This window comes from Passer domesticus, chromosome Z, assembly GCF_036417665.1.
Source record: "Passer domesticus isolate bPasDom1 chromosome Z, bPasDom1.hap1, whole genome shotgun sequence".
NCBI lineage: Eukaryota > Metazoa > Chordata > Aves > Passeriformes > Passeridae > Passer > Passer domesticus.
Genome location: NC_087512.1, coordinates 38418583 through 38437505, shown reverse-complemented (window position 1 = coordinate 38437505; position 18923 = coordinate 38418583). Strand labels below are relative to the sequence as shown.

Below are 18923 nucleotides of genomic sequence, written 5' to 3'. Positions count from 1 at the left end.
ATTTCAACCAGTAAGCAGAGTAGGGAATAATGGGCAGCTTGTGACCATGGAGGGTTTGTATCCTAGCTTGTGAACCAGGATTTCCTTTCCTTATCACAAGAGTGTCAAGATCTAGGAAAGATTTAAACCTAGGATTGATATCTTTCCTGAGACTGCATTTCCATTCAAATAATTGTTCTTCCTTCTTAAAAATTAAAACTCATCTCTTGAGATGCTTTAGCTAATGAACACTGTGGATTTTAACATGCATGACTGTATATAGTATTCTTATAGAGAAACACCACAGAAAGCATAACAATGTTTCTTAAAAGCTTTTGCAGACATCTGTATGGGATGTATGACTGGTCTGATGAGGCCAAGAGCTCGCTGTGGGTGGACACAGTCCTTTTTATATGATGAAAAATAACTATGGCAAACAGAGGCAGGAACTCCATCCCAAGAGGAGACAAAAAAAAACCAAAACCCACAAGCATTTCTCTGTACACATTTTCTCCATTGTTATAAAAAACGTACAACGCTTTTATGTGTTTTTCCCATAGAAAGTGCTGTATGTATTACTGTGTACATGTTCTGTCAATAAACACAAGCTGCAAGGTTGAGATGGCAAAGCTGTCTTCTGCAGGAGCAATGAACACCTGCGTGCTTTGCTCTGTCTTGAAAACACACTGTTTTGCAGTCAAAAAAAGAAACCTACCAGTCCAGAATAAATCTCTTACCAGTTTGTTTAATGTTGCCATTTACCACAACCCTGTTTCAGATGTTAAGGCCAATCTCAAAACACACAGAGATCAATAGGCAGGAAAGACTCATGTTGGTTAAAATGGGAAATCAATTCTGGATTGGACCTCTTGAGGAAAGCTATCACTGCAAAGAAAAGTTGAATCTTCTCATCTTCCTCATTCAGTCAGAAGTTGGACTTCATGATCTCGGATGTTTTTTTCCAATCTTAATGATTCTATGATTACTAAAATATATTCTCTGTTTTGCACTGTGTTTTTTCCTCAGTGTGCTACAATTTCAGGGTTCTCTAAAATGGTGCCATGAAGAGAGGCAAAAAACTGTAACTTTAAAGTGCAATTCAACCTCATGGTAAATGTGGGAAACCATTTCCAGCAAGGATATATATGCTACATTAGAATGCATCATGCAAAAGCCTTTAGCAAGTTGGGAAATAGTCATCTTCCTCTTCAGGTAAAAAAGCTAAGACAAAAAGGAAATGTGTTCTCCAATAAGTTCTCTGTGAATTTGAGTCTTAAGTCTGTGCTCCTATACCACATCTTCCGGATGAGAACTGTGATTTACTGTGTCTGAAACTACACCTCACTTAAAAAATGCACTGACGTCTCCTCTCAGGGGTGGGCACAAGGCCGAAAGGCCCTTTCCTGCCAGGCTGAGTTGACCACAGAGCTTTTGAGCTTCATGCTGGTGCTGGCTATGGCATCTGAAGGAGTCCAGTCCACTAATCCACCCTGCCCAGTAGTGGCCACAGAACTGATGTGACTTGCAGTCAGCCTGCAGTCAGCCCTGGGCTGCCGAAGTTGAGGAACTGCAAACTTGCCTCTGCTTGTCCTGCTACAGATGGGGTGCCACTCTCCATTGCCACTTCTCCAAGTGCCATTTACTTTGTGAATACTGTGGGGGTTCAGAGCCCTCGGGGCAGAACTAAAGGCTGTGATTGCATTGAGTGCAGGACACTAATCATTCCTGATCTTCCTAATACATCTTTACCTACCAGGACAGACGAGCATCAGCTCTCTGCTGCAATGGCTGTGGGTGATCTCTGACCTTCTGGCCTTACAGCTGCTTCTGATCTCTATTCTCTGCTCTCCTGGTCCTGAGTGTTTCAGCCATAGAAGGATATAAATATGTTGCTGTTAATGCCAGGGAAGGTGTTGCATAGTAATCAGGGAATATCTGCTTGTTTATTAGACAGGGTTAGTATTTACAAAAGGACATCAATGTGTCACCGAGCATTAACCAATCTCTAGGTGTTAGAAGACTTGAAAGAAATACACAACTTAAGGTTTTTTGGATGCTTATTTTGAAGAAAGGCTTCTAATAGGTACTGCCATTTTCAGGTACTAGAAGATTTACTACTGTGATCCACTGTAGCAATTTGTCCATTCCTGAAGTGAGCAGATAAAGTATGAAAAATGAAGTGAGAATTTACCATCAACATAAGCAGGAATGGCATTGTTGGACAATGATAACACAAATAATTTCATTCTTACCCAATTACACAGCACCTTTGCACACCTGCCGTTGTACAAGTGAACTTCATGGACCAAAGCACCACAAACCCATTAGAACATAATACTGTGTAACAAGGTACTTCCAAATCAGAGGTTGGAGAATTAATGTGTAAGCTTTTCTCTTGCTGTTTACCACCCAAGAAGGAGCTTTTCAAGCTTTCCTACATAGGCAATTTCTGTCCGAAGGCAATCCCATTGCTATTTCAGTCTCATCTCCCTTGAGTGGAGTCTGCAAATACTGCAAAACTGTTGCTTTTCTCCTGATGAGGATAAAACAGGGACAGGATAAATCATGTCCTCCTGCAAAGCGGTTGGAACAAATCAGACATGTAATTATTGTGTTTTCTTTGCCAAAAGCTGAAGCTGAAGTTTTTGTTTCTTTTCCATTTGTTTCTCCCTTTTTCTGTTCCTACTTTGTGTGGAACATGTTGCACTTGATGGGTATTGTTTCCAGATATTTCTTGGGGTTTTTTTCTTAAGTCAGCCACAGGTCTTCCAAGCTGTGGGCACCAAAAAAAAAAAAAAAAAAAAAAAAAAAAAAAAAAAAAAAAAAGTACATCCTGGAAAGTAAGCCTAAGAAACCAAAACCAAACCATCTAAAGAAATCATCAGCAACAGTCAGAAATAAGAGTTGCTGTGTGGGAATGGCTTTATTCAGAAAGTTTCTAGCTGAAACTCTGGCTCATTCATAATGGCAGTAGAAAATTCTGAAAATTCTGTCAAATCTGTCTTTCCTTCAAAATTATATAAACTAGAGATTGTATGATTGCATCCTCTTGCAGCCTTTTCCTGCAGCCTGTGCAACTACTGACTTTCAGTAGTTTCCATCAACCAGTATTCAAAGGCATTTAGGTAGCTAAAGGTGAAGCAATAATTTACTGGAATTTCCCAAAGTACTAAGCTGACTAAACCTCTGAATTCTCTTGACCAGATTTTAAACTTTGAAGCTGTTTAGGGCTCCTTAGAAAACCAGTTGCTTAGTTTTATTTAGCACCTGAATGCTGTTTCAGCGGACTAGCTGACACCTGAAAATGGAATTTAGATTCCCTCAAATACAGAAATTGAAAAAAAAAATTACGTGGACTAGCTGACACCTAAAAATGGAATGTAGATTTCCTCAACTGCAGAAATTGAAAAAAAAATTCCCTAGAGAGAGTATTAGTATTAGAGACTATTAGAGACAGAGATATGTTGCAATATAGAGAAACAGGAAATAACTGATATGTATACACCACATATTTTTTATAAATGCAAAAAACTGCTCCCATGCAATACATTTTCCATTTAGTTGTTAAATTGGCCCCCAAAGCTAACAGGCAAGTTGCTAGCCATAAGTACGGCACAATGTTTTGTCCAGAGAACTTTTAAGAATTTCAGACCTTGTTGCAGCATTTTGACTTGGCTTATTTGACATGTATTTTCAGGAGTTTTGTACTTCAATCCCGGTAAGTCCTTCTCAATCTACAAATAATAGTCTTCGATTATTATGGGCATGGATGGACTAGAGATAAGACCAATCCAGTGTTCACCTCATACCAGATCTGTATGCCTCATAATTCACTCCACATTCTGACCTTTGAAGATCAATAGCCCACCCTCTGTGGAATGTTCTGCTCAGTCACAGGCTGAGAAAGCCACTACAACCCTCACTGCCAAATGCTACTGAGCTGAAGGACTGACTGTCTCTCCTTGTGTCCCTCAGACATTTGCCAGTAAGTGGAGGTCCCTTCAGCATCCTTAACCAAGAAAGCAGAGGGTAATGAAAGGTGTTCTTACTTCTGTGCAGCAAATCAAAAGAAAACTAGCTTAAGGGCAAGTGAAAAAGGAAGAGCTCTAAAAAATGATCATAAAATACATTTCAACTGTTGACTAATGATGGAAATACGTTCCCAGAATTGTCTACTCACATAATCCTAGTTTTTATATGACCCAAACATGCTGAACTCAGGTACTTTACTATATAGAATATATATATCTAAATTAAAGTGGGCATAGTAATTAAACATCTTCCACTGAGAAAAAAAAAATTACATTTTCCCCAAGTGATCTTGTAGAACATGAGAAGACTATTTAGAAGTTTATTAACAAGCTAGTGCTGACAAAAAATATTTTAAGAACATTACAGATTACTTAATAATATTACCAACTGGGTTTTTATTTTTAAATAATTATTATTATTTTATCTCTGATAAAATTTTAAATGTCTGTTAGGTTCATCTTGTTGCTGGTCTACCCTATGCTTGTAAAACAGATGCAGAGAAGTCTGAGACATTGAGGAGCTCCCCAGCAAAAACCTGTCAAAACCAAAATTAACATAAACTTTATGAACCTCAGTGGCATTTTTGCTGGGAAAGGCTTCTCACAACATATGATAACCAAGCTGCACAGGCTGAAGAACAAAAAGGCTTTGGGACATTAACCATCCAAGAGCACCTGAAAGCTCAAGCTTTCTGCAGCCCAGCCCTCATATTCATCTCCAGTGGGATGCAGGGGGAAAGCAGCTCCCTGGTACAATTTAGTAGCCAGAGTACAAATTATGTTGCAAAAAGGGGGAACAAGACTGAGCAGGTGAACTCCTGCTGGGTGTGAGCTGCTGTGCAAGTCAGTACTGCCCCAGTTGTGCACAGAATCATAGGGGCATGCATATATTCAGAGTTCTGACGGCTGCAGGCATAACGGGCCATCCAGGCCTCCCTGCCTGTGGCAGATCTGCAGACTTGCAAAGCCAGCCACATGGTCCTGCAGGAGACAAACTGCTAAACTTCTCTAAGATGTCAGTCTAAAAGAACCAAAAACCTTAATTGCTGAGGAGACAGCTGCTGGTGAGAGCAGTGAAGATGTTACACACAGCTGAAAAACAACATGGCTCATCACACTGTAACTGCAATAAATACTACTTTTGTCTTAACCAATGCTTACTGTGGGTATCTTTATTCCTGATAACTTTCTCCCAGTGTTCATCTTTAGTTGAGTTCATGCTCAGGGCTAACTGCATTTTTACACAAATGTGTTTCTGAATAATGATGCAACTTGCTTGGTAATGAATTCAAGAATATTAGAAGCAGGGTTTATGAAATACTTTTGGCTACCAAGCTATTTATTTCTAACTTTCTCATACTTACATATTTCTCAGATTTAAAATTTCTCATTTTATTCTTACTTCCCTGGGATGTGTGTTTCTCACTTAGCCAGAACTTTCACTAACACAAAGAAATAAATCCAAGGCCAAATCCCACTCCCATGCATAGCCTCATGACAGGGTTGTTTTCAGAATGGGTTATCTTCTTTTTTCCCTTTCAGTTTAATTACTACCCATGCAGGTTTCTGTATATAAAATCATCACCCATAGAACCTAGTTTGCAGAGCCTTAAAAGCATAACTTAATCATTAGAATATAAATTGCTATTTGTCATTTACGTGTTACAGATTTAGATAGGTGTTCTGGTGACAAAACTCTATATGTATTTCTGATACAGAGGTTTTATCAAATGATAAACTGAATGTGGCAATGCCATGGAGACTACACTGCAGTAAAAGCACCACATTGGTGCTTTTACTCACCTTGAGTAATAATTCTCTCTAATTACAAAGAATGTTTGAACATGTGTTTAATTTCACTTATCTTTCATAAAATGTGCTCTGTGACTGAAGCCCATAGTTGGGCTTAATGTAGACAGTGTACTTCAATGCTCTGCTGAGGAAGAACAGTGTTCTTATCTGAAGTCTACCTGACAAATTTAAGCAATTTAAAGCTTTTATTTAAGGCTTCACCTAAATTTTGACACTGGACACTTCATTGAGAGTGCAAGTTTCATACTGTCTTGACTCATATTATGTAGTTGAAATGCATACTTTGGATCTTCTTTGCTCAGATGTCCTTGTAACATCTGCTATTTACCCTGAAGTATGTTTCATGTGCTGTTATTTCCAGGTGGTAAAACACTTACGCTATCCACAAAACAGAGATCAGAGTCAAAGCTGTTCTTTCTTGAAGTTGCTTTTCCAGCATCTGGACTTCAGTGAAAATATTTTACTGAATAATCTGGGTCACAGAACAACATTCTGTGTGATGAAATGCAAATATTTTGCAGAGAGCATGATATCTTCCTTTTTTGATTAGGCATAAATGGACTTCAAGGACAGATCAAGACTAACAAAAATAGTTATATCCTGGGGAAAAAAGTGATTCTGCAGGTTCACCTCAACACTTCATGAGGAAAAGTATAAGCTTTCCTTTCAAATTCTGAAATTTAATGAGGTAAAATCCCACACTTTTCAAGTTGAAGCTTTCTGTCTACTGGAGAATTCATCCATCTGATTGGAAAACAAAAAAAATGCATGTTTATTAAGTCTCAGAATGAGCAGAAGGAGTAAAAGTATCTGATTTCCCTAAAATGCATTTATTCCCTGTTACATTTTATTAGTTGGGCAAAGGAAATAAGTGATCACATTCTTGGGAAAAATATTTGAGACTCAGAAGGCTATGGTCTGGGAGAAAAATCTCTTGCCCAGTTAAAAAAAAAAGTCAAAGGCAACTAATGGAAAGACACCACTGATATATACAACAGCCATTTCTGACATACCTGCGACTTGAATGAACAACTGTAAAGACACATGTTTTTTAATGTGATTGCAATCAGGGATTAAAACATGCAGTCAAACTACAAATGTATTAAGTTAAAATAATAACATAAAACGTCATTTATCTTTATATCCTTATTCAGCCAATAAAGTATCTCCAAAATGAAACAGACAGTAGTATCAGGACAACAACTAAATCTATTTTATATACCTCCTTGTAATCTCAACCTCATCCATGCCTGTCTTTCAGCATATAAAGTTTTTTTAGTTTTCAGCATCTGAAGAGTCCAAAGTGAGTGCCTTGTTAAACCTCACAATCACAACCAACAATTAATGCCAGGAATAACAAGTTCACCTTGGACAGAAAGGTTTTTCTTCCCAGTCTGGATTTTCCTAAGATTCATCAGTTTTGCTCCTCTGCATTCTGGCTGCTGAGGTCATAGTGTCTTTTATAGGAAAATGAGCTGCTTATAAATTTTCAGCTCTGCAAGCTTTGGGAGTTGATGGAAAATCCCCAGCCTCAGGGCTTAGCTGGCTAAGAAAACACTACAGCAGCCCTTTTTTTTGTAGTCACTCAAATAGAAAAGCCTTTCAAAAGAGATGGAAATGCTCAGAGTGTTTGTCTTGGGCAATCCTTCTGTGCACAGGGACCAACATGATTAATTCTTACCTTATAATGTTAGGCAAAAATTACCCCTATTCCTCAGGACTGTAGGAAAATGCAGGGTGACAGACACAGTCTGGAATAAAGTCAGATGGAGACAACCCACTGCAGGCAGTCTGTATTTTGTGCATTGCTACTTTCCAAAGTTCACTGCCTGTGCAGGATGAGCAGCACCCAGAAACAGACAAATATGCTGCTCTGCATCAGAGGCCTGCCAGTTCCCTGCAGCACAGAAACTCTCTGGTGAATTTTATTCTTGCCAGCAGGTTTTGTTTCACCAGAGATGTCACGTCCCTGTCTGGCAGTGAAGCTTGAGCACCCAGCAAAGAAACATGTGCTGGTGCCAGGCTCTGCTGTGGGACTCCTGGGACAAGGATGCCTGACAAATACAGACCAGAGTTCACAGCTCCTCCTTTTGTTGCACCTACCCTGGAAATACAGACAACTACGTCTTTTTTTTTTGTATCGAATGACTCACTGGTATTGATCCAAGGGTTGGGAAGAAGGTTGCCAACATGCTTCAAAATTAAGATAAGCCAGACTGCCTTGTAAGGTGTGAGTGGTCAGGGCTGTGAAAAACAACAGGGGGTTGAACTACAACTAGCTGCACCCTTCTGCAGCCAGCCTGGTAGAGGAACTGCAGCTCAGTGGGCCCAAATGTCTAGCTCTGGTTGTGACAGGGCTGTGTCCCCACAGTGAAAGAGATGGGCCAGCTCTGCCCACTCCTATGCTTCTGCTCTGTTCAAATGCTCCCAAATAACCAAAGCTGAATTTTAAAAAGGATGTAATGAATAAACCAAAAAATAATATACTAAACAAAAGAACAAAAAAAAAAAAAAAAAAAAAAATCCAGATTTTTTTTTTCTGTTTTCTTAGGCTGCTGGGCTCTGCCTTATATTCTGAAATTTTTCTTCAGATTTTTTTTTTATCCAAAAATGAAATCTGACATCATCACCAGAATCTAAGGCCTATGGTTTTAAAAACAAAAAAAAAAAAAAGTCCTGTACTATGGGAGTCATGATAAAATCATAAGAATAACTGTCCTATTTATTTTCTTCCTCAAAACTCATTAAAGAAGGTGGTGGACTGAAGCAGAGCGCTAGCACACAAAATTTGGCTATGCATATGTTAAAAAGAAATATATTGTTCAAGAACAAGTAAAATCAGAAAAAGATTGATGTCACCCTTAACTAATTATGCAACAATCCTTAAAATGCAAAAATTCCTAAGCATAAATTGAAAGGTTCAGTGCTCAGAAGGGGTAAAAGAGGGGTGCTCTAAAAACTTCTGCCTTTAAAATTAGCACTGCACATGCAATCAGCAATTTACTCTGCAACTGGAACTATGGGCTAAATTAATTTTTTCAGATCAGCAAAATAAATAAAAATTATTTTAGAAAAATTATTTCTGCCAATTTGTAATCAGCTTCAGACTTTCCCTAATGGAAGCCAACTAGAAATAATATAGCTATTATCTAAACTGCATATTCAGACTCCTACACTTGAAAGAACAGAATCTGAAAATGCAGAAAAAACAGAATATACCCAAATTTCCCATAAATCACAATCCACACCATATAATCTGAAATGCAATAGCTATTTATAAGGCTAGTCACTGAAAACATTTTACCACTAAACTATCCATTGACTAATCAATAAGCCTGCCCAGTACAGTACGCTCTTTTCCAACACTGAAATCAATGAAATTGACAAAATTGAGTGAGTGGCAAGTACAGATTAGTTGGGAGGTGCAAACTGATGTCAGTGCAGCTATTTCTCCACTATAGGGGGCCTGAAACTGTGAGCTTGCAAACCTCTTCATTAAAGGGCAAAGCTCTAACCTTCCTTTCAGTAGCACCCAAACAACCACAGTGCCTTTGTGGGGCAGGGCTGGGAGTTACTGGGATATGGCTCAAAGACCAGTTTGATTCTCAAAATCCCAAAACCACCTGCAAGAAATTTCTTATCCAAGTTCTGCCCTAAAAATCTCAGCCTGGGCACTTCCACTGACATTTTGTGACCTCTCCTGAGGTTTGGCTTTTCACATTTCTACCAACACAACCATGTTATTTACACACTGCATTTCCACCATTAATCACAGAAGTCTAGCAGTAATGGACTGATACATTCCAAGTACAGGGCAAGTTAAGTGGTGAAGAAAGTCCATAGCTGTTCCTTGAGAAAATGGATTTGTTTCTTCTGTCCTCTTTCAACTGATCTGGTAGTCTTGGCTGATAACTTCAACAACTACAATTTCAGTGAAGAGGTGTAGAGGATTAGTTTTTAAAATACCATAATATTAATTAAAATCTCAAATATCTTAAGGTTCGTGACAACTTATAAGATTAGTGAAGGTAACCCTCTAGTAAAGGTTAGGATTTATGCTCCCAAGATATTACAGTGTCCAGCTGATTTCAGGAGACAAAAATCTTGCAAGATTTGACATCCATGCAAGGTTCGTGGACCTGGTGATGTCACTTCACTACAAAGTTATGCCTCAATTTTCAACATGAACAACTGAATCTTGTTGGTAATTCCCAGGCAAGAGGTTTGCAGGTGGACACACCAGTGCCTGGCTTACAATGGCTTAACTGCAAAGAGCACTGTAGCATGTCCAGGCTTTTGGCTCTTTCTCACCCATCTGAAAGCAGAATTTTCGCTCTCTGACAAGACCTGACAAATGAGAACTACCTTCTGCTTTCAAGCAAAAAGGACCCAAGAAGTCTGGAAGGTGTCTGAAACATGTCTGTATGCCTCAGACGGTATCATTTCAAGGTGAAAATATTCAAGGTGTTAGAGTGGCAGATGAACCCACCAGCCAGCATCAAGCAACAGAACATGGCATGGAAATGAAAAGCCAGGAGCTCTGGGATAGCATGTCAGACAGACATATGCTGAATGAACTGATGAGAAATGCTGGTAGTTAAGCAGTAAATATCAGCCAATTCCAAATGGGAGATGGAATCTTCTACTATTACATCAGTGAAAGGTAGAGACCAATGTTGTGCTGAAATGACAGAAATGCAGTCCTTCTGAGTGAGCACTGGAACTGAGTGACCACTGAAGCTGATGGGTCTTTGGTCTTCACCAGTTTGCTTTTCCCACCCTGAATGCTGCATCTTAAGAGGAGGAAAGTGCTGTAACTTTTAACCTGAGACAGACTCTTTAGAAGTCATCACTCTTTGGATTTAGTTATTCAGTAGTGAAAGGACCAAATTAAAAGATACAGGGATGGGATTTCAAATGACATTGATTGTAATAAATGTTTAAATTTTCTTTTAAACACATGCACAGCTAATTCTTTTCAATGAAGCTTGATACACTGTATTCAGAAATGGTTTCCTGTAGATAAGTCAAAATGTGGCCTAATTAAGTAAAAAAGAAGCTTCACTTACTACTAAGAGCAAAAGTATTGCTTCATTTATGTGAAAACTATAATACAATCTGCATACAGTTTCACCTAGCTTGATGTCTCACCTCCATGCACAGACCAACATACACTAAATACAGAAGTACCTTTTCCAGCATGACTGTCAGTGATTGTTGGATTTAATGCTGGTGAACAATGGAACACAGATCAGAGAGGAAATAAACAAAATTGTTAACTATCTTGCTGGAGATGAGAGACCATATGACATTTGAAGCTGGCATTATTTTATACAGGAATAAGGTGCAAAAGTACTTAGGATAGAGTTTTATAAATACCAGATATACACAGTCAGGAAGAAGTTGGCAGGTTAAGAAAGGACAAGCACAGCTCTGTAATAATAAACAGCTGAGAAAGAAGGAAAGAGCATATGTGACATTATATCTGGGAAGCCCATTTTTGCCCAAGACAATTTAATTACACTTTGTTATTGGATAGATGCTCAGTGTGCTAGAACAAATCTGCCTTGGTTTATACACTACCATAATTTACCTGATTCTCTTTGCTAAAGCAAAATCACCACAACCACCCCACCACCAAAACACAAAGAATGGGACCACAGTGGCAATGTGGCAGAATGCAGAGAATGAACCCCTCAGACCTCCCCAGAGCACCACAGCAAAGTCCTGAAGCATATCCTGCAAGCATTTATACACCAACTGAAGTTCATGTACTGTGATTAATTTCCCTGACACCATGTGGGTTTCATTGCAGCACAGAAAACCAAATACAGACTTATGTATTTTTAGGATCAGGATCTACTTAACACAACTCAGCCATGATTTAATGCGTCTGTACTTAATGTGCAGTTTACTAAATGTGAGAGAATTCTGTATTTTAGTTCAGTTTGCGTTTTTCCCGAAGAGCAGGTATGTTGCTTCAACATTAATGCTGATGTTAAAAATTCTGCAGTTACTGGTGTTTATTTAAAGAATTAAAATTGTCTAGTGCAGCTGGAAACAGAGATACAGTAGCCTCATGTTTAAAAGCATCGAGAGTGCTACTAGGGATGCTGCCCATTTATGATTCTTTAGCAGCTTCTATTTTTCACAAGAAAAATTAGTGTTCTAATCAGAATGCATCTGTATAACATTTTTCTCATGTGTCACCAGTTCAGTGATTTCCTTGTGATCTCACTACATATTCAGACTGTTGTCCACTGGTATAAGAGGTAATATAGCATTTCTAGCCACAAAACAGCCCCACACAAAAAAAACTGTAGTAATAGTGAACATCAGGGATGTACAATAAAAAGGCAGAAAAAGACCTCTTGTTGCAGGACCATCCTTCGGGACTGTGCTTAATGTAACAATCTGGATCTAAATAAGCATTAATATTCACAAGGTAAGTGGGTAGTTCAGCATCAGTCTTTTTTTACAGCGTTAGAAGTTATGCATTCATGTCATGCATGCATGCTGACATGCACAGGTCAAAAATTATTTTTGTTACAGCATTTAAGTTTTGTAAAGTTGGAGGCAAAGGCTTCCAACCTTGACAGTAAGCTCCTATGCTACAGTTTGTGCTAGAAAGTGATATCTTTCAGGGTAGGATACAGACAGGATGTAGTGTCCCTTAGTTGCAAGCCCAGTGTCACTAATTATACTGGAAACTCTAGACTGACTTCTAGAGAAAAAACTGAGATTTCCAGTGACACTTCAGAACAACCTTCTCTGAAACACTTAGAGAATTTAGTGTCCTGATGAGAAATAGTAAGCTGTGAAGTTATTATTTATCACAATATCCTTTATGTATTTTTTCAGCTATGTACATTAATGCTACTGGTTCAAACCCCAGCTTGTCACATGTTTAACTCTGAAACTATTACTATGTTTGAAAAGTAGCATCTGAAGTAAGTGATTTTTTTTTTAACTCTTCATAGTTCAATATGTTTAGCTCTTCATATTTTTTCACATTTCACTTCCTACTAACTGAATATGAAAGAATTTGTAGGGGATACATATTGTCCATCATGCAACCTTCTTCTCTTCTGCTCTGCTTTTAAACATTTAAAACAATTTCTGTCTGTGGGGGTTGATTTGTACAAAGAAATTACAAGAACTGAAGACTTAACCCTTACAATTTTTACAACTTTACAAATACTCAGATTTGAAAGTTAAGTTATATTAATATGATATCATGATATGATCTGGTGATGTTGATATGATCAGTGCATATGTAACAATACTGACTTTTGCTTCTGATCCAAGATCTATTTTCTCCCAAGAATACATTCAGTGCACAGGACTGGCCAAAGACCACTGAAATCAATGGAAAGACTACCAGTAACTTTGATGAAAATATGGGTCAGGGTATGAGCACAACACTGCTCACTTCATTGCGTTGTCACAAGGGCTGAATTTGGCTTAGACAGAGGTAAAGCAGTTCATCCCATGTACCTTTAGTAAATAGCACACATTTTAACCCCACCATTCCACTCCCAGGAATTTAGAGTATTTTGTTTTGCTGGTTCTGTTAAGGAGCCACAACACTTGCACAGGTAAAATGAATGATTGAAACACAGAGAGTTGTTTGTACTTACAGGTATCTGGCTTGAGCTGACTGTTGGTAATTCCAAAATACTGCGGGTTTTCAATTACAGGAATCTTTGTCATCCCAATGATGACTGCATCAGGACCCCCCTCAGAAGAAGATGGAGTGTTACTGCCATTTGAGATGTGGTGGAGAGGACTGGCTGAATCATCGTCATTGCTGATGACTGAAGAAGGACCTAGAGTTAGAAACAAAGATTTTCTTGTAACCCAGTGTATGGTTCTCTTCCCTCACATGAGTAATTTATCTTTTCTTTTTTTTTTTTTTTTAAAGTTTTGGCCAGTTGTCCTCCATTCCTACAGTCAACAGCTCTCTTTGTGTGCCTTGTTGACCTTACTTCAAAAATTTTGTATCTCTGGGTGCAGATGGAGAACAGTGGTTTTTTGTCCATTAGGAACTGGAATCAAAACAAGTTTTTGTACTGGTACATCACCTGGAGTAAATGTTGGTGTTCAGCACAGTCTGTCACTGTGCAACGTCTCAAAACTTGTTGAAATAATTTTGTAATTCTCAGAAATAAGCTATGGAATATGCACATTAACTTTTTTACCTTATGCCCTACTTGAAGCACACAGCAGTAACATCACAAATCCAGGGAATGCCTGCCCTACCCGGCATTACAACAAGAAAAAAGACACTGAGCAAATGAGCTCATCCTGATGTGGGAAGCTGCTAATTTCTGAAAGAAACATGGTTCAGGGCAAAAATCCAGGGAACAATTTGCATAGTTCCAGAGGTACAGAGAAGATGCTGAGAAGAATAGAGGAGTAAAACCTGCAGTTACTGCAGAGAGGCTCATCCTGTCCAGGGGCACATCCTACTGGTTCCCCAGTCCATATATGAATCTAGTCACTTTCCAGAAAAAAGTCTATTGTGAACGGTAATCCAGTGATAGTTTTTGTTTTGTTTTCACTCCATGCTTTGTATTTTTAATGAAAGTGCCACACAGATAAAACCTTGTAAATGGATTTTTAAAAAATATTCTTAGCACAGTGTCCCATTTCTGTGAACTGCAGGAGCCTTTGAACTAGCAGTAAATCAGCACAGATGACATTCCAACTCTTGACATCTAACCCTGTCACTTAAATTACACATTACTTCTTCCACTTTTAGAAAACCAGAAGCACCATTAAGCAGCAAAGATATTTTGCATAATGTCCTGACTGAAGGACTGAAGAGATCACACACATTTCACTTCATTCTCCATCCACATTAACTAATGTTAATGGGATGACATTCACATATTTTAATTGTAACAATCACAAGACAATGCTAGAAAGAGATGGAAAAAATCACCCTCTGTAAGTGCCTATCCTAAAATAGCATCTTCAGCCAACTGCATTTAGCCTTTGGGCAGCAGCAACAGCTTGAGCAAATGTTCCCGTGAAGAATGGGGCAGAAGAGAAGATCTTGAGGACAATAAAAAGCTGTGTTTAGTCCAAGTCACCCAAATGCAACATGCTGGACTCCCAGACTGAGTTTTAGATGGGACAGAAGGCACACTGTAGAGGCAAGACAGAGCTGAGTAACCAGCCACGTAGACGGCAGCTGTGTCTGCAGGAGAGATAGGAAATGCAGAGGAGAGACCAGCAGGTTCTGTATGCACATTACTGAGGACATGAGAGAAGACAAGTGGGATCCACCGTAGCAGACATACAGCTGAAGAACCAGATGAGAAAAAGGACAGTCCCAAGCACAGCAAAGAAAAGGCAGCTTTAAAGAAACTCCTGGTCTTCTGTGGCTCACTGTATCATTAACAAAACTACTTCATCATTATGCATCCGGCTCACAGCCATAAAACTTAAATATCCCGGCATGCGGCTATTCAACCCTATATTTTGAGACACAAGGATATTCACACCCCTGTCTAGCTTTTCTTTCTCCCCAGCTGTTTAATGGCGCATGAGGGAAACGTTCTCATAGTTTGAAAAAGTACTTCCCCCCCCAGCCTGAAACACTAGAAGTAATTTTTCAAATACCTGGCACTTCATGGGAAAGTTGCTGTTGACAAATGTAAGTAAAGCCTAGATCTTTGCAATTTATCAAGTGAAATACTCATACCAAGGCTAGTTTTGTCATTACTGATCACTCAGATCCTCACATGATTGACTCTACTGGGAAAGACGCCCGGATAAAGAATTTTTGGTAAAAATTTCTGTAATGAAGGGCAGAGCCTAACAAATTGTGGGAATGGGCCACTCAGAGGGCCCAGCCAATACTTATGCTAAGTCACAACACATTTTTCAGATGCATAAGGGTTGTTTGCACAAACATTTGGAGTGCAACCCATTTAAAACTGCATTCAGTTTTTGGTAGACACCATCCTTACATCTATAAACTTTGATTTTCTACTTGTCACTTAAAAAAACCAGGCTGTTTAATACTTTATTGGGAAAAAATACTTTTACACTAACATATTTTTGTATGAGGATCAAATCCTTTAACTCACAGCAAACAGGGAAATTCTCTCCACTCTGAAACGTAATAGGTGCATGTCTTTCAGTCCTTTTCAATCATGCTGCTCTCTGCTGCACAGGAGGAGGCTCTTTTGTCATTGTTTGCTTCCAACATACATGCAGTGATGGCAAGGAAAAGTGACCATTACACATTTCTAGATGTTAAAGTGGGATAATGACTAAGGAACTCAGTCTATTCATTGAATAAATTCTGCAATACTTCAAGATCCAATTTTGTAGGGTGAACTACTATTTTCAACCAGTATAAACTGCAAAGTGCTGCAGGTGAAAAGTAGACAGCTGTTCTGTAAATCTACTCAATTAGGTTTGCTGGTAAAAGCTAGTCTTCTGTGTGTAATGAAGCAGGTTTCAAGTATATACAGCTCTCTCATGTAGGTGAGGGAAATCTGGAAAATAAGATGAACTTCATTCCAATTCCTGGCAGTACAAAACCATTTAACAAAAATTCAATTCTAGGAACCTTGTTGCTATATCACTCTGTGATCCCTGTTATTAGCAACATCTCACCAATGCTTTTTGTGAATAGTTGTTTGAATTCAAAATCTTATTCCCTGTCTAGTTCTTCTCTAATTAAGACAATTAGAATCCCTCAGATGAAATTTTTTGTGTATCAGAGGCAGAGTTTACATCCTTTCAAACTTCCCTTTTCCTGACCTTTTTTATCAATGTAAGCAAACTTTTACATAGACCATTTCTACACTTGTGTATTTGCTAGACTATCTACTCATTCTATTCATCAAAATGTTACATTTAATTATTTGAGTGCACTAAGCCACATTACAGCTATAGACCAGCCAGCTCTGCAGCTGGCTATAATATTCAAGTAATGTAAAAGCATTTCTAGGATGCAAGATGAGACTGTCCCCTGTGCTAACAACAAATGAGAGCTGTCCTTTTCTGAATGGGCTCTGTGCTCAAAATGAAGAATAATTTCTTGAACCACCTTGGAGTGTGGTTTCATCCACATGAAACATGGTCATAGAATTACTTGCCAAAGGTAGAAAAAGTATGGTAATTACACTCAGTCAACTACACCTGCCTCTGGTTTTGATAAATTCTGCTCTTTGTTTCACACCTGAAATCTGAAAATTTTAGACAAAATGTAGTAGGTTGGAGTGAAAGTCATGGGTTATCAGTTGTCAATAGTTGTTGCCAAGAGCTGATTCACAGCTGGCTTAAACTCTTAATAAGACTCCAGAGACCTTCTACCAGTCTGCTGCCTAGAATCTTGCCTTGATTTCATTTTTAGACATTTTTTCTTAAGAAGACAGGTTGGAGCCAGACATGTATCTGTATTCTGCTTTGGGGAAGATGTGGGCTATCCACCACAGAGATGAGTTTCTCTTCTTTTTGATATTAAGCTAAATACTTATCCATTCTGCATCACCTAGGCTCAAGAAAAATCCCTTTTGTGTAGAAAAAAACCCCAGCAGCTCTCTAAAAAAGTTGTGACATAAAAAAAAACCACTTCTATTTGAAACTGATGAGCTATAATAAAACCAAAAGAGCATGCAGTGACAGGACAAGGGGCAATGGCTTCAAACTGAAAGAGAGCAGGATTAAATTAGATATTAGGAAGAAATTCTTTGTTGTGAGGGGGGTGAGGCACTGGGAAAGGTTGCCCAGAGAGGCTGTGGATGCCCCATCCCTGGAATTGTTCAAGGCCAGGGTAGTCTAGCTGAAAGGTGTCTCTGCCCATGGTAAGTGGGCTAGGAACTGGGTGATCCTTTAAGGTCCCTTCCAACCCAAGCTATTCTATGAGTCTCTTCAATGGTTCATTATACTCCTATCACCATCAGAGTTAATGCAGTTTTAGCATGCATTCTACACTGCTATTTGTTGGAGCTACTTTTGCATGACACTTTTCTGTGCAACACACACCACTCCAATTGCCCCAAAGTCCCTACTAATGACACAGACACACTGGAAGACAATAGGGGTAGTAAAATACCACAAAACCTACCTTGATTTTAGCTTTATGGTTGGAGTTGTGCATTTGCAAGGATGCATCTACTTACTCAACTGTTAGGAAGCAGGTCATGTAAAAAACAGCATTTATAGAGAAAATTTTGTGCTGTGATGCCTTAATAAATATTGTTCCTTCCACGAAAAATTATGTTGATTCCTAGGATGGTTTCTCAATGGACCTTGCACTAGCATTGGCTCTTAGCTCCCCTAGGAACAGGGATCAGTCTGTGCTAAGACCTGGTAACAGCACACTGTAAAGGTAAGAGCACAACAGCAAATGTATGTCACATCAGTCAGCACCTCTACTAAATTCCAAGGCTATACAGAATCTTCTCCTTTTTTCCTTTTGGGAGGGATGTATTTTTTCACTAGTTAAATACATTGTTCTGAAAAGCAATTACACAAGATTTCTTGTCCTGTGAGATTCCCATGTTTGCTGTAGATTTTTATATTTTCTGCATGATTGAAATGAAAGTTTTATGCTTCAGCAAGAGCAGATATTCAATTTTTCCTCTTATCAAAACACCAGCCAACTGTCTCACCAGAAGAGGCACCTTTTCAGCTTTACTCTAAAAACCATGATCTTGTCTTTTACTCCCTCTCAAAGACAAGTAATCAATCACAGCTTGGCACACTTTTTTCCTGGCTAAGGTGCTAAGTTTTACTTCAAATGTATTTCCATGTTCAGAAACGGTGGTACCAAATGTGGTACCACTACTATTAGACTGAACAAGAAAGCCAGCAGAATAGAAAGAAATGCAATTATAGAAAAAAATATTTTATGCTATTGGTGTCTTAAAATGCAGTATGTTGTATATAGGGAATTGAATTAAAAGATGTAAATAGAACGCAAGAAAAAACCCCAAAACCAAACCAACCAACCAAAAGAAGACTGAATATGCTTCAGAGAAACAAGTTAAGTCTTGCTTTTCTTGGTGCAGATGTTCAAAGTGAAGTCAGATTGTTCTGCAGATCTAAAGTGGACTTACTAAAACTACGGTCTTT

At 38.6% G+C, this 18923-nt stretch overlaps 1 protein-coding gene across 6 annotated transcripts in view; it reads right to left on the bottom strand.

Annotated features, from left to right (window-relative positions):
* Positions 1-18923, bottom strand: part of NTRK2 (neurotrophic receptor tyrosine kinase 2) — a 197375-nt gene that overhangs the window by 70944 nt on the left and 107508 nt on the right. For all 6 annotated transcript variants that reach the window (XM_064404318.1, XM_064404314.1, XM_064404313.1 and 3 more), the window contains one exon: positions 13463-13651. In XM_064404318.1, the coding sequence (XP_064260388.1) occupies positions 13463-13651 (189 nt within the window). The remainder of the gene's footprint in view (positions 1-13462; positions 13652-18923) is intronic.